This window comes from Nanorana parkeri, unplaced genomic scaffold (genome assembly GCF_000935625.1).
Source record: "Nanorana parkeri isolate BGI_ZX_2015 unplaced genomic scaffold, ASM93562v1 scaffold551, whole genome shotgun sequence".
In the NCBI taxonomy this organism is placed as follows: domain Eukaryota; kingdom Metazoa; phylum Chordata; class Amphibia; order Anura; family Dicroglossidae; genus Nanorana; species Nanorana parkeri.
Window position 1 is genome coordinate 770,350 of NW_017306819.1, and position 16,612 is coordinate 786,961.

The window sequence follows — 16,612 nt, forward strand, 5'->3', positions numbered from 1 at the left end:
AGCAAGGCAAAGATCAGTATGCAGTGTAACTCGCGCAAACGATCCGAACGTTTCGCATTCTATGCTACACATCTGAAATCAGGTTGCGGTCACTTTTTGCATGCCATCATAGTTTTCAATGTATTCTTATACATTCTAAATTCCCAAGGTGTATATTTTTGTAACCAAGGAACATCCTATAGTTTTCTGCCCTGCGTAGGGAGTGTAAGCCGTAAATTCTGATTTTTTTAACACTTTAGAAAGGAAGGTGGCGGAAGTGCCGAGCCGCTTTTTACATATTGGGTTGACTGTTTGCCCCACTGGGAATGAAAGGTTAACGTAGCTCTGGGATTTCATCTTGTTTTCTGCTACTTTGTTAGGAGGTCAGTGGGAGGAGGTAGGAAGGATTTAATGTCAAAGGCAATCCTATTTCCCACCTCGGAGAACCCAGCCACATCTCACACAAAAGCCTCAAGCAGGGATGGGAAGGAGCGTGGCGTTGCAGGATATGTTGTTGTTGTTGTTGTTGTTGTTGTTGTTGTGTAGCTGTAGTAGAGTACTGGACCACGTTGCCCATTGATTAATGCAGAAAGTTTGGAGTTTAAGTGATCCTCTTTATTGGCTAACTTAAGAAATTAAAGATGCAAGCTTCCAGGATGCCTTGGGTCTTTTTTTTCTTCTAGACTTTATATTATTCAATACGTTGTTGCAATCAATGAATTTCTGCCACCACAATAAGCCATAGAGGCAACGCTCGTTGAACTGCTGCTATTAGACATGACTGATGGATTCGTCGATAAAGCCCCAATAAACACACAGACTGCGCGACATGGATTTTAACGGCCCCAGCAGCCCTTTTATTAAACAAACCAAATTTAACAATAGCCAAAGTAATAAACCAAATCATATACAAATAAATACCCCTAACGACTTGATCTGAGAAGGGGTCTTTGGGTGCCCAACAGCCCGAATAAGGCCTCTCCTAAAAACTGCTCCCATGTCCCCAGCCGCAGCCCAACCAGCTTGAGTACAGTTACTGCTCCCTAGTTCCAAGGGGGAAGGCCTCCCTACAAATACTGACACCAACAGAGGAAGCGCCCATACCAGCTGATGGCCTCAACCCCCAATTTGTGTAATTGACTGATTTCTCAGACCACCCCAAAGATCCCCTAACCCGCCAAGCTGCCGTGACTTACAAAGAACCTTGCAAGCAGCGGAAAAACGGCAACATTCAGGGAGGGCAGGTGGGACAACCTGCTTTCCAGAAAGAACGCCCCTCAGCCCTTGGAGTTCCAACCCATGCGACTTCTCCTGGACACCTGACCCCAAAGTCCAATCGGGTAACAGCTAATTCCCATTTTATTTCTTTTTCAACCCCTTGTCCAGGGACTATTCCTCCCCCCCAGTCATGTAGCTCCTCCGTTTAAGTCTCTCTGGGTCTGTCTTTCTGGAGAAGTCTCTCTCCTGGGAAGCAGAAGTCTCTCTCCTGGGGAGCAGGCCCCATGTGCTCTGATAGATATACATCTATACCGTGTGCAGATAACTGCAATTGTAGACCTAATTCCTTTGATGAGACGGGGTTGCTTTTTGTCCTCTGTGAATTGTACACGCATGGAATGCTGTGCAGATAATCTGGGAACGCCTCTAGATATGTAGACATGCCTTCAACCAAGGTAATTATCACAGTTTGAAGCACTTTCACTGCACAATTCACAGGCTTATTAGGGAACAAGATGGGTAATGAATGTTATTTACAAAGTTTACAATTTTGCTCCACCAAAGCTGGCTGTACACCCTACCGATTCCATCCATTTCCCTATCCATGCTAAATGGCATGGAAGGAGGAATCCCTGCTGACGTCTATTGTATGATTGCATGTGTTGCATTGCCATGCTCCAGAAAAAAAAAGTGCATGCACGGCCGCCAGAAGTTGCATTGCGGTGCTATTCAGAATGAATGGCTACACAATGCACCAGCACATCTAGCATGCGCCGCATTGGGTTGTGCACTTAATTAACGTAACACAAGCCTTTAGCACAATCCTATGTTATAAATGGGCCCATGCAGCACCTCACGCCTGCCCCAAATTGCACATTATCTGCTATGGTTAAGATTTCATGGTGGTATACATAAGACCAGGGCGGTCCCCATAATGAGGCAGCCTAAGATGGTTGCCTCAGGTGGCATTTAATTGGTTCACCTGCTGCCCTGCTTTCCAGCCAGAGCGTCCCAAGTTGTCAAGAGCACTTGGCAACCTTTGATGCTCTGGCTGGAATTCTGCCCAGCTTGAGCTTACTGACGTCACTGGTTGCCAGAAGCTGGGCAACCACTGACAGCAGTGAGCTGGGCAGGACCCTTGACATAGCTGGAGCTGACCTCAGGTGGCCAAAAGTGTAGAGACGCCCCTGTGTGGGACTTTATCCTTCTGACTTATGCTCATGTGACATCACAGATGAGGTCTTATCAGGGGAATAGTCCCTACATAGTGGCACCGCACACCCAACCCTCATTTGAAATGACAGTGTGCCGTTCCTTCCACACCAAGTTCTCTCACACCCAGGACATACCTTAGTCCTGGGACAGTAACTGAATCTTATCTTGCAACATTATTTTGCATTGCGGTTGCAAGACTGACACCTCTGCTTTTAATTGTTCTAAGTTGGATCCACATACTATATTTTTACATACACAGTGGGGTCTATTTCGCACAAGATTCACACCACTTTCACCCAGGGTTTTCACATTTTTCAGGCTAAATCCAGTTAGAACAATGTGGGAATCTTGCGTAAACTTATAAATAGACCTGTGTGTTGTATACAGAGGAACTTGGTACTCTTTACCTTTTTTCCTTTGAAGAGCGGAGTTAAACATTATCAGACTGAGAGAGGTTAATGGTTGAAGACTCTCTTGTTCTGTGATGTTAATTACGTATCATGGTGGTTAGTGAGACAGAAATGCTCTGCTTAATCAGCTGCTGTGATTTAGGAGCTCATAAAGTGAAGTGTGTTGCAGTTCAGGAATGTCACTATCGCATACAGGGATGGTGTACAGTACAACACAATTTATATGGGATTTTTTTCATGCTGCCCTGCACAGTTGTCAAACCGGTCGTTGGCGTGCATTCCTCATGCATGCCATTTACTAGATGCCAGAGCTGAAAGCGTTTGGCCCACAGGAGCTTAAGCATGAACATGTGACCTGTTTAAGCTGAGCCCCGGCCATCCCTTCCGTCTTGAACAGTTGTACTGGCTCCTCTCCTGGACTGACTTGCTTTCTTTTGATTTCACCGCTTCTCAGAATGTGCATTAGAGGCTGCAGCAAGTCGGATAGAGCCAACCTCATTTCCTGGCTGAGGGATGTCCAGCATCATCTCTCTCTTCCCTTCCCAGCCTGACTGTCCCTGGCCCGCCCCTTTCATTTATTAGATTTTAGTTATAGGAGGGGGGGGGGGTGCTTTTGTTTTAGCTCCAAGGAGGCTGCTTAAAGCCTTGGTAATATTTGCAATGCAAATGCTACAGCAAGGGTAGGCAACCTTTCCACTCCAGCTGTGGTAGAAATCCCATGAGGCATTGCATGACTTACAGCCACAGGTATGACTCAAAGAGGCATTATGGGATTTTTTGTTTTACCACAGCTGGGTTGCCAGGGCCAGATTTACCATTAGGCAAAGTACAGAGGCAAAGTAGACGGGCGCTGTACAGGTACCTACTGTGCCTAATTCCCGCTTGTGTCAAGATCCAACCCTGGCATTAGCAGGGAGGGTGCATTCTCCACAAAATGCACCCTCCTGCTTCAAGACCAGCGCCTACAGGAATCGGCGGCTTCCGCAAATGCAGAAGGACCCGCGCGCTGCATAAGGCTGCCCTGTAAAATGGCTGTCTGATGCGGACAGTCATTTAGGGCAGCCTTAAACAGCACCAGGGTATATGTATGCATATGTAAAAACCCAATGGGTCCCGCAGCAGTTAAGGTTAAACAGATTTCCATTTATGCCTACAGGCACCCAGAATGGACATCTGGCCCTGTGAGTTGCCAAGGTTGCCTACCTCTGGTCCATTAGTTGGCATATTAAACAAGGCTAATGCTCATGGGTGAATGCATGCATGTCGATGCCAAGTATTTTTCGGGGAGACGTGTGTTGGGATGTATATAATGGCTCCACTGCATCTTTGCACAAGCCACATATACCATGAAGGTGAACATGGACCTGGTCAGTAGATGGCACCAAGATTTAATATGCATTTATCAAAAGCAGATGTGAATGAGTCATATGCTGGTTTTATGCCAGAATACTTGATAGAGTGCACAGTTGCCTACAGTGTTGTACAATGTTGCTACATTCTTGCAGTGCATAGGAACTCATTGTCACATAATATCACTTTGTTAGTAGTACAGGAAGGATATACACACCTAAGTATAATTTCCATTATGGTAGAAGCCTCGGAGAAACTAATCCTGACCCAGGAATGTAAAGCTGTATAGGGTTATTTCCAGGGGCGATTCCTAGGTAGTTCTCTATCTATACCTGGGAAGTCCTCTTAATAGAAGATCACCTAACAAGTAAACAATCACAATGGATCAGATGTTCATGTTTCTACAGAGGTGTGTTCCCACCAAGAACTTAGCTGGAGGGCAGTTGTTTTTCAACTAGTTATCAACTTTCCACTTGGGCTGTGCCAACAAAAGATCAGCATATTGTTTAGTATGGAGCAGGAAGAGATTCCTAACATGAGGCTTTGTTCTCATCCATTGCTGTAGAACTAAATGTGGGGTTTAGTTAACCTGTCATGATAGAAACATGAGAAAAAGGTCTGATCGCCTAAACTCCCAACATTGCAGAAAAAGGTGGACAGGCCCCTGTGTTCATGGCCTGCTTGTCTTTACCAGGAGGACAGAAAAGGTCCTTGTTGAGGAAGAACAAGTGCCCAAACCCTTATGAAAGAGTTTGATCGAAATTTGTATTCATTTGGGAAAGTGTTATCACAGATGTTGTATTGGTAATAAAAAACAAATAAGAAGCCAAGGCATTCATGAAAGCTCCTCGTAATTAGTTGGCTTCTTACATTTTTTTTGGTTTGACCAATAAGACCTCGTTCCACATGTGTACCTTGCATTTCTTTTTTGGATTCATCTGTACCTAACCCTGGCCGTGACCTCCCCTGTAAAGGTTTCAGTGCTCGTTCTACAAAACCAGAAGTTAAAAAAAAAAAATAAAGCAGCCATTGCCAACATAATTTTGAAGACAGTGGTTGCCTTGCTGTCTCTGGGTTCCGAAACAAGTATAGAGATCGGGAAAGTCAGAGGGACACCAGACTCCTTGACTTACACCAGCAGTGGATAACCTCAGCACTCCAGCTGTGGTGAATGCAAATCTCCTCATGCCACTGCCCCTGGGAGGGGAGACATGCCAGTGTCTCAGTCCTGCAATGTCTCCTGGGAATGGTAGTTCCACATCAGCTAGAGTGCTGAAGTTGCCTATCCTTGGTCTACATGTTCCAGATTATTGACACAAGAGGATCAGCAGATGGCTAACATTTTCAGAAGGTGAGATGAACATTGACATCTCCGATGTTTGTCTCATGACAGTCTCCTTTTATTGCTTAATGGCAAACAAAATGGCAGCATTGGCTGTGTGTTATTCAATTTCTATGGTGAGAAACCACTGAACATCCATCTTCCATGTTTTTGATACCTTTTAACATATACTTTTGTATTGGAATTTTAAACATTTGAGAGGCTGTTGTGTATGGTAATATTTACACTTGGTTGATACATTTTCAGACCTCCCAAATTTTTTTTTTTTGGTGGTTACGTCTGGATCATTTCCTGCACAGCTGTGTATTGGTTCCAGGCAATATATCAATCAATTCTTCCTATTGGGGCCATTTATCCTTTTTTTTTGCTCTTCTCCGATGAGTGTATCCATAGGTCATATGATTGCCGCCTGAGCTGCCAATTCTGACAAGATACTAGGATGTTTTATTTTTGTTTTTGCTGAACCAACTAATGAGCTAAATCTTAAAAATAATTCACTTTGGAGGAGGCAATAAGGAGGGGGGGGGGGTTAGTTTTGAAAGTGCAGACTTCCCGTAAAACGCGACAGCGTCTGAGTCTGTCAGCAAGCCCTCCATACAAACATTTTTTATCAGAAGCTGGCATAATCTTGGTGCCCGATAATACAATCTTTTCATATGATTGAATTTTTCACAGGTTTTTGTTCTCCGATTTAATATAACAAGCCAGGGGCAGGACTGAAATTAAATCCTCTTCCATGTCCACCTTGCCACCTGAGCATCATTATTCAAAGCCGTCGCCCCGGGCTAAAATTTTAGCTCTTAAGTTAATTTTGTTTTCGGCAGCTCTCGCCGTGAGACGGGGAGGAACGGCAGAATAAATAAGGCCACTTGCCTCAGTTCTCGGCAGACTTGCAATTGGAAAGAAAGCGTTCGCTCACGGAACATCATATCGGAAGCACGGGCATTTAATTTTATTTACTAAACGCGGCCACCTTGGCAGTCTGACCTTTCCGTACTGGGCCTTTCTTGTACTGGGCCCAATTATTGGTGTAAGAGGGTCACGTTCTTTCTAGTCTGATGCTTTATGGCCATATAAACCTCCAGAGAGAACAGAAGCTGCATCTGTCCATCTTGGAGGCTTCTTAAGAGTAGTCGCACAGCATGCTGTTAAAATGCTAAACAGGGTAGATTGGGTACTTACCTTGCTTAGCAACGTATTACCTCTTTAAAGCTTCTTTCAAGAAGATTCATACATTGTTCCTCATTGTTTTTGTTTTTTAAGACGCTCAGGCAGCAGATTTTTAACAATTGCAATTATAATTTTATTTCCAAAGGTTCTCAAGAGTTTTGTCTTTATTCATGTGTTGTAATGGCTCCTTTTAAGTAGCTAGTTTTGCTTTGTGTTGTCTTTTGTGCTCATTTGCATGCATGGAAAGGCCTGGGGTTAAAGGAACAATATGGAACAAAGTTTTTTTTTTTTTTTTTTTTCAAGTTGAAAAAATTTTTTTTTTTTTTTTTTTTTCCCCTCTTGTACAGTCGCAGAAAAATCCTCCTTTTCTTGCCCCTGAGAAATTAGCATGCTCTGTGCTAGATCAAAGACCATCCTCTATGGATGCCTTTAAGGGGTTTTCTGCCCTTAACAGTTTGTCCGGACTCTGTGATTATATCTATGCATTATGCAGCTTTATTTTTAGAGTAATATTCTAACTGTCCCTTGCTCCCTCTTTCCTCCTCGGTTGCCCTCCTTTTTGGTCCGATGTACAAATAGATATGAAAATGCAAATTTCTGCCTACCAAAAGCCTTCTGCACCAAATCCTTCTTCTTATCTCTTCATTATCTTGTTTGATAGTTTGAAAATCCAGTTTAAAGGAAAAGTAATGGTACAAAAAAAGAATTCTGAGTCTAAGCAATCATTTTGGGCATATCAATTTTTAATGGTCCGCATAATTGGGAGCATGGCAGGGTAGCGTCTTTTGCCTATATGCATTGTGCTCATTATTCTCATCTCAGAAAGCTGGAAGGTATGAACAATGTTTTTATTTGCCCCAAAATCCCAATCTGCCCCCAAATAGTTGTCATGGGTCTTTTGAACTGTTTTGTCCTCTGCATTACTGTGCAAGTGAGCAATGTGATCATGGCTGTAAAAAAAAAACCTTTGAAAAATCATTTCTAAGACTCCTTTTTTGTTTTTTAGCTTTTATTCCATTGTTAGTAGCTTAAAGGGAACTGACAGCCAGAGGCATGACTCCCAGAGCCAGGGGCAGGACAGCCAGAGGCATGACTCCCAGAAGCTAGATGGGATTTGTACCTTCCCCACATCTGGTTTGCCGAGGTTGCCCACCCCTGCTTTTGAGGACACCGTTGACAGTAACATTTTAGTTATACTCTCCATTACACAGTGTTAGTCACCACTCCACTACACTTTGCCTCACTCTTAAAAGAACACTTAGTACTACTGATTGATAGCTTGCTGGACTCCGTCCTATGCTAGGGGGAGGTTTATAAAAATCATGATCAAAGGTCACAATCAGCACGTCCCAGAGCCAAACTTTAATAAGTTTACTCATAGAAAAACAATGGTAGCTTTGTTCTGTTTACAAACTTTCACATATTTTCACAAGATTACTCCTATGAAGAATGATGGATTCATTCCCTTTACAAACTTTTATATATAGTCATAGGGTTACTCATATAAAGAATGATGGCTTTAATTATTTTAATAAACTTTCACTTTTTGTCATAGGTTTTCTCATAAAAAGAATGATGGCTTCATTCCCTTTAGAAACCTTTTTATACATGGCTTGATTCCCAATTCAAACTTTTACATATTTTCAGAATTTGATATAACTGGAAAAATTTTAACTATCTGAAACCCAAGTTTTTACTATATGGAAGCCATTAATTGGAAGCTAAATTGGGAGCCATTGCCCTTTATTTCATCAATGATCCATGCATGACACTGGCACTACTTGCAGTATTAGCATGATCTTACAATTCAGGATGGTCTTCCATTGTCATATTAAAACCCATCAAAGCCAGTCATGTAGGTCATAGAACTATGGAGAATGCCTTATATTTTTATGAACACATTTTTATACTCTTGGGAGTATATTTTGTATTATTTTGTATATCATACATGCTAAAATTGATTGACACAGGATGGACGCACACTTTGGGTCTTTGATGGACAATACTTGAATATTCAGGTGTTTTAGTGTGTGGGGATTTTAACTTTCTCTCCTCCAAAAATAAATTCAAACTTACCAAGTTCTGGGCCATTGGGAGGGAAGTAAATCCAAATCCTTTAAAACTCATCTAAATGTTTTAGTTTTCCAATATGTTTTGTTTGTTCATCTAATTTTGTGGTTTCAATTCATCAAAAATCTCCATCGATCATTCACAAGCTAATAAATTCCAAGGACGCATTGCTGCTGGGCTCCTGTTTCTTTGATGCCTCTGCTCAGAGACGCGCATATCACTATATTTCCATTTATGGCCTATTTCAGTTTTTTAAAACTGAAATACGATTTCCATTTTTTAATTTACCATAGTGCTTTTCAATAAAATCTCAACTTAAATGGCTTTGGAAACATTTAATAGAGGGTTTAAATTGAAATGCATAAAAAGTACCACATTTATAATGCAAGCCAAATGCAAGGAAAAGGCTGACGTGAAAGGAAGTCATACTGTGCATGTATTTATTTTCTCTGGCCTTGTTTGGTAAACCTATACGGTGTGTCCTCAGAGGGTTCAGGAAGAGACCTCTGTACTCTACAGGTCAGAGGCAGCATTTGTCAGCTGATGTTTGCTTGTATAATGTGTTTAATTGGAGAAGCCTGGCAAATATAATGCATCTTATTCTTCCTGTGTGTCCAACGTAGTGTTTACATGGCTGGAGTGGCCCTCCCCTTATCTTTATTGACATTGATAAGGAGAGGGCAAGGAAAAAAGCTGGTTTTCTTCTTCGGGACCATCTCAAAGTGCAGGTCTTGATGGTCCTTTTCCAGCTAGTGAAAACAATGTTATTTTTGAATGCTTGGGGATCACTTTACTAGAACCATGTACAGCGTGTGTATGTGTGACTATAAGGAGCCGATGTATAGAAAGTGATGGGTAAATTCAAAATGTTACAGTTGTCACCGGAACAGCAGGTGAGGGGAAATCAGATATCCGTTCTGGTGACAACTGCCTAACAGGACATAGGACGATGCCCCTCGCTTTGGGAAAATGTTACTTCCAGTTGTGTTTTTGGGCCAGAAAGTCATGGGAAATCTCTCTGATGGGTCACTCTGAAAATAATACCCATTAGGGTCTTAACCGTTCCCTATCCCATCATAAAAAAAAAGTTATTTTTGGCATTAATATTTTGTTAATTTGTCATGCTGATGTGTGTGTATCATTTGTGATTGTTTTTATATTTACATTGCTTTGCTACGATGTATACATATTCTTGGATACTGTAGGCCATGGGCAACTGTTATGATAGACTGCTATAATAAAAAAAATCTGCTCATCGGCTAATTTAATAAACACTAACCCTTTTGAAGCTTGGCTTTTCAACCTGTTCTTCACCCATGAAGCACCTGCATAGTTTTTTTTTGTTATGACGGGACTATTAGAAGACCTTGATCAACTGTTTTAAGGGCATTATATCATGCCCATGGATCTCAAGTCATCTTAAGAAACTTGAGTTATTAATTGAATAGACTATGTTCAGATTGTGGTTTCTAGAAGATCTCAACCCGAGTTTGGTTTAAGGGTTAGAGAGGTAGACACAGTATGTGCCCATCCTCCAACATTTGTATAGTCCCATGCCTTGCACTTATGTATAGTTCCATTCCACTCTACTGTGCCACATGTCCAAAGATTCCCCATCTGATCTGCTTGGAGATATCTGTGTAGACAGAGCACCTGGATTGGGATTGATTACGGTAGCATTCCTTGTTACCATCTATATTGGTGGCTTAGGGAAACGAGTGCATGGAGGTAAATATTTACACAACTGCCTCCTTTTATCACTCTTAAGCCCTTCACCACCCAAAATGAAGAGTACCAATTCTTGCTAAAATCATTACTAGTTGAGAAGCTTAAAGTGAAAACAGTGCCTGGTAGAAACCTGTAGGACCTACTATGGTCAGGCCATCTTTCATTGAACATAACTTAAAGGATAACCTGACTGTGGGTCATCGGAAATCTCTTAGAACTGGAAATTCATACATTTTTATGTTAAGATTGCATACGTGCAATGAGTATTCTGAGAATGAAAATATACATTTTTTTTTTATTACCTGAGTCCAAGCCTCGTTGGCTTGAACCACCTGTGTTCACCAGACTTAAAAATAAAGGCTTCCCTTTTTTTTTCTTTAATTCAGATTTATTTCTTTGTTCCCCCCTTAGTTGCCCAAGCAGCCAAACCAGAAATGGAATCGTTTTTGGCTCACCCTGGAGACCTCATAGTTTTGCAGTGCAGGCTTCGAGAGGATGTTCAGAGCATCAGCTGGGTGAAAAACGGAGTTCAGCTTTCGGAGACTAACCGCACGCGCATAACAGGGGAAGCGATCCAGATTCTCAACGCAGGGCTGGAGGATTCTGGGTTGTATGCCTGTGTGACTAGCGGCCCGTCTGGATCTGATACCGTGTTGTTCAGAGTTAACATATCAGGTTTGTAGCTGCTGTTCACCTGATTGTGAAACCATTACAATGCTGTTTCTATTTGAAGGCAAAGCTTGTTCTAAACCTAACGTTTATTTACAGAAAGAAAAGATCTGACCGTAACTACAGGTATATGCAATGGTCTGCAGAACTTTTGAAATTGGATTGCACACAAAAAAAAAACTTTATACAAGATGGAAGGGCTGGGGCTTCTAACGATCCCAGGCTGGAAATTCATCGGGGCTGCAGCTGTCCCTTTTAGAGCTGTGGCTGGTGGGTCAGACAAATCCTCATAGAGTTTATGAAAAAATATAATGAAAACAGTTAGTAGCTCCAAAGATGAAGGCAACTGGATTTTTATATGTGGGTCTCAACCTGTCATGGGTGAGCTTGGCCCATACCCTTACCCTTCCTACCACCCAATCCTCTTTATTGGGGATATACAGCTTCATTGAGCAATAAGGAGGCAGGAGGGGTGGTGTCAAGCTTGGCATTTTACAGGTAAAGTATAGACAATGTTCAATTGTCTATCTCTGGATGTAGATTGTTTTGACATGCAACTTTTCAGTTCCGATAACTTCAGCTTCTGCTTTTTTGCTCATTGCATGCTCAGTCTTAATTGACCAGGTTTGTAAAACGCTGTATCCAGTCATATGAAAAGAAAATTCCTGATTACTTTGAAGACCAAATTGTGTGCAGATGCTTTGGACATGATTAGATAATTGAATACCAAAGAACAAATATTTGAATAAATTGTGGCTAATCAGTCTATTACATTGGTGGCTTCATTAGTTTTTCTTTTTACCCTTTTTTCAAGATTTTTTTCCCCCATTTAGGTTCACCTGGTCATTTTCACCAGTAATGCAATTCCTCCTACTAGGCTGACAACACTAAGGCCTGGTTCACACCTGAACGTTTAGTAGCGCGTTCAACGCTCGACGAACGCTCTACAAAACGTTTAAACATTAAAATCCCATTGTTTTCTATGGGTATGGTTCACACCTTGCCGTATTTCAGCCCGTCTGAACGCGCTACAAAACGGCCTACGCCTGAAAAGGTACATGAGCTTCTTTGCGGCCTTTTTGTCTCGCGTTTCCATTTGGATACAGCCAAGTAGCCCTCGGAAACGTGCGTTTTTTTTACCGCGAATCGCGGTAAAAACGCGTGTCACCAAACGCGCATATTCGATACGCCTAGGTGTGAACAGAGCCTTACTCAATGTACTGTATCTATAGAGGAACATCGTTGTCACCCTAGGGCAGGAAGTGTTAGAACTACATAATTACGTTCCTCTTCATATAATAATAGAAGTTCAACGTTGGGTTTCAAATATCTTTCAAAAAGCAGTGATAAACTCAAGAGTTAAACCTCACAAATGCATTTAAATACCTTTTAATTATTAACAACAATGTATCTTATTTGTGCATCACTCGGCTGTAGATCCTCCAATCATCTCTGAATTGGTGCCGACACTGTCCTTCCTTCTGGAGGGGGGCAACGTTTGTTCCCCATGGTCCCTGTGTGTGGTAAAGTAGTCACCCCCCCCAAGCTCAGTCCCGTGATGGACTACAATCTCAATACAAACTAGTAAACTACACATAGGATTGTAGTCCATCACCAGAGTAAACTTGGAGTGGTGGCTACTTTACAACACAGACAGGGACTGGAGGCTCCATCAGGAAGGACAGTGTCGACATGAATTCAAAGGTGATTTGAGGATCTACAGACAAGTGATACCTCAATAACCTACCCAAATAAACTCAATTTTTGTTAATAGTTGGGGTACTTGGATGCATTTTCAAGAATTAACTCGAGTTTAGTGTCACTTCAACCACTGGAGCAGGGGACGTGGTGGTCAATTACCTTTTTGCCTTTATTCCCCAGTCATCTGTTCATATTAATTTGCTGCTTTGCTGAAGGACCAGTTTGCTCAAAATTGTTGCTACAGTTGTGGTTGGTAGATGCCAGACAGGCTAAATCATTCTCTGGAACCAAATACCTTTTTGGCGGCCTGTCTTGGATCGAAGACTCTAATGAAGTTCCTGCCTCTGCCCCAAAGCCGATTTGTAAAATAACTAGACGATTCAGACATGGCATTTCACCCCTGCTACCCATAATGTAATTTAAATGAAAAAGTGGGAGAGTAAGAGCCACGATAGTGACTGTGACCTAAGTAAAAAATCACATTGATAAAAATCCCCCCAAAATTTAGAAAACAAGCAAATGTTTTCATCATCCAATCAGCGTTCCATAGGCTGGCCATAACTTGTGTTTTTTGAAGCTTCTTTCAACTATAGCAGTGAGCGTATTGGTTCTGTCCATAGAGACTAATTAAATGCATGCTAGCCAAATATGGACCTGCCATACCTGCTGCTGTTTTATTTATTTATATATGCATGTCTGTATGTATACATCAGCACTGTGTAATATGTTAGGGCTTATAAAGGATGCATTGGACTTCCATCATTGGGCCCTGTAGGCACACAATTTTTGGGGGAGAGAGAGGATATGGGGATTCTAAACTTCCAGGGTAGCTGACAAGAGCTCCAGACTCGCAAGACCTGGTTGGCATATCAGTGTAGATCCACTTGGGAGGCAGCGGATGGCAACTGAAGTAGCAGATAAGCAGGATGAGTAGAGATTCTCAAAAAGGAAAGACACCGACCATGCTCCTGAAGTCCTCAGGTTCCAGGATACTTCAAGAGCCATCATTGGTCCTAGTTCTCTTTCTCTAACAGCAAAACAGGCCTCCTCCATGTTGGAGGCCTCAGGGAAACCTTTCCCTTACATCAGCCTTTGTCCACCCCCAGGCCTTAGACCTAGCCCAGGGGGCAGGCTGAACAGCACCCAGCCGTAATCTATGGCTGGTCCCGGCTGGCCTGAGCGCATGGCAAATCCCTCCAGTATATGTACCCTATCCCAGCATGCACCACTGGTTGAGAGAAACCCAGTGGTTGGCTGCTGTACTGTACATACACTACAGTGCCTCTCATTGGCTGTCCCACAATATGACAGTCACAATGCCAGACATCTGGAATTAACCAGATAACTGCCACTATAATTACAGCCAGACTGACTACAGCCCTGTCAATCACTAAATGTCTAGTAGCCACATCACAGAAGGTGATGGGGGCTACAGTAGAATCAACCCCTACAACACAGAACCGTTTCCTTATTAGACTGTTCTTAATCTGGTTTACAATAGTGTGACAGTTTAAATAAGCTTATACAAGATGGCCGTATTTCTACTGATCATGGGAAAATGATGTATGGCCAACAACTATTCAAAGAAAAGCCAACCTTTTCTTTGCATAGTCGTATGGCCTTTTTCTACTGCTGTCTGTAGGCACAGGCCTATGCTGCCTCATGACGACTCCACATCCAATAAAGGAAATTAAAAAGGATTAAAGTACTTGGCCCACTTCATTATGCAAAAGTCTACATTTAATTTAGTCATTTGGGCATGATGGGCTACGTTGCGTAGTCCCCTGCATGACACTACGTGATTGACCCCCTGCTATCAATTTACAGACCTTTTTAATATTAATTGTTTACATTAACAACATGAAAGACAGAAGTGTAAAAAAAAAAAAACTTTGAATGCCCCTTATCCACTCCGCTTGTAATGAAATGCATATCAGTCTTGCACTTTCCCAGTCTTCGTCTTGGAGGGCCCAGCAGGACACCACCTTGCTGCTAGTTTGATCCCTCACCAGTTGATCAAAGAATGGAAGCTAATTATGTTCAGAACAGTAAAAATCACAGATGACGCGCCTGCCAGCTGTAGCAGAGTTTAGAAATGTCACCTCTTCGGCCTGCTGCTATCACATGCAGGGTGTGATTGTGAAAGGAACGTTGGAGATGTGTTGCTGGAATATGTTTGTGCGAGTTCTTCACAAGACATTTGGCTACAATTCTTTTTAGAAAGTGTCTCTTAATGTGTCCTTTTGGTGTAATTACTTTTTTTTCCCATCTAGTTTTGTTTGCCACATTGGATACAGTTTACCAAAATACCAACATTTAGTTGTTTGTTTTTTTTTTTCTTTTTGTAGGCTTGTGTTCTATAATACAGCAGAGTTCAATTTGAGTTTTTAAGATGAGGTCTGCTCTATAGAGCGATCTTCATAGCCCAACCTCTCAGCACCCAAACCCGCCCGTCTTTGTCAGTGGCTTAAGGTACTTAGTGATGATGTTGTGATCATCTGTGTAGTGATGGGAAGGTTGAGTTTCCTTGGAACGACTGATTTATAGAGATCTGACCTCACATTAACCTGTATTAAAATCCACATTGCCCACTACTTCCTGCATTCTAGTACTGCACAATGTCTGTGCTTCACTTCTCCCTTCTCCCAGGGCAAGTCTATGATAATTGGCTCTATAATTGCAGTGGATTCCCCCCCCCTTGCTTGTGAGTATGCTTCTGTTTTTGACCACTTCAGCAAGATAATGAGCACCTCCCTTAGGCAAATGCGCTCCTCGCATAGGGAGATTTTTAAGATCCATTCCTGTGCTCCATAGCAAAGTACCGAATGTGTGCCTACGTCTATAGAGCAATCTTCATAGCCCATCTCCTCAAGAGTTGACTTGACAGTGAACATTGCCGAGCACGCAGCAGATGGACTACTCCTACAAGGAGAGACTTATAACTGCACATCCAACATCTGACCCTTTTGAAAAGACCCTCATGATGAGGCCAGTTGACCTCATCTAAGCAGGCTTTGTAATACCATTTCATCATACTAAAATCTATTTTAGTTCTTATAAATCCTTATGCGGCATAATTAAAACATGGAAATGCAGTAAAGCAAAATTCATTTACGAAAAGAACCAAAAAAAACCACCAAAGTACTAAAGTGGAACCCTATAATATTCCCCTAATAGTATTCCCACTCTTGGCAGCTACGTAACCACGTTACTAGGAGGGGATGAGGAGAGCTGGGTCAGCACAAAGTAATTGGGCGTTTCCAGGAAAGCAAAAAAGCTATGATGTGCAAGAAAAGAGGGGGCTGTGCTAGGGAATTGACTTCCTGCAGAATTAAATTTTCTAGCAAGTTCAGAGGCCCATTGTAAATCAATAAAAAAAAATAGCACTTTTTTTTTCCCCCTGCTTTTACCTGCACATTTTTAAGTTGGTGGTAGGGTCTCTTTAAAAGGGACTGATTTGGTCACATACTAGGCCAAAGGCCAATAAGTGGCTACCAACCCAAATCTAATATGTTTGAAACACAAGATGTGTGTTTAATGCTCTGGGCCGAATTTACTCTGTCTGCTGCCCCAAGGTCAGGTTCCTCAATGCGCCCACCAACTTTTCCCCCCAATGGAGAATGGCAACCAGATGCCGGGGTTTGGTTTTAATGTTTTTTTTTTATCTTTTTTAATTTTTTTTTAATTTTTACATATCTTTTTTTACTTTTTTTTTAATATTTTTTTTACTTTTATCACTTTTTTTTTTTTTTTTTTTTTG

At 41.9% G+C, this 16,612-nt stretch overlaps 1 protein-coding gene across 4 annotated transcripts in view; it reads left to right on the plus strand.

Moving 5' to 3' along the window:
* Positions 1 to 16,612, plus strand: part of FGFR1 (fibroblast growth factor receptor 1) — a 67,820-nt gene that overhangs the window by 10,532 nt on the left and 40,676 nt on the right. For 3 of the 4 annotated variants that reach the window (XM_018561945.1, XM_018561947.1, XM_018561946.1), the window contains exon 2: positions 10,894 to 11,157. The exons of the other annotated variant lie outside the window; for it this stretch is intronic. In XM_018561945.1, coding sequence (XP_018417447.1) covers positions 10,894 to 11,157 — 264 coding nt within the window. The remainder of the gene's footprint in view (positions 1 to 10,893; positions 11,158 to 16,612) is intronic. 4 annotated transcript variants of the gene reach the window in all.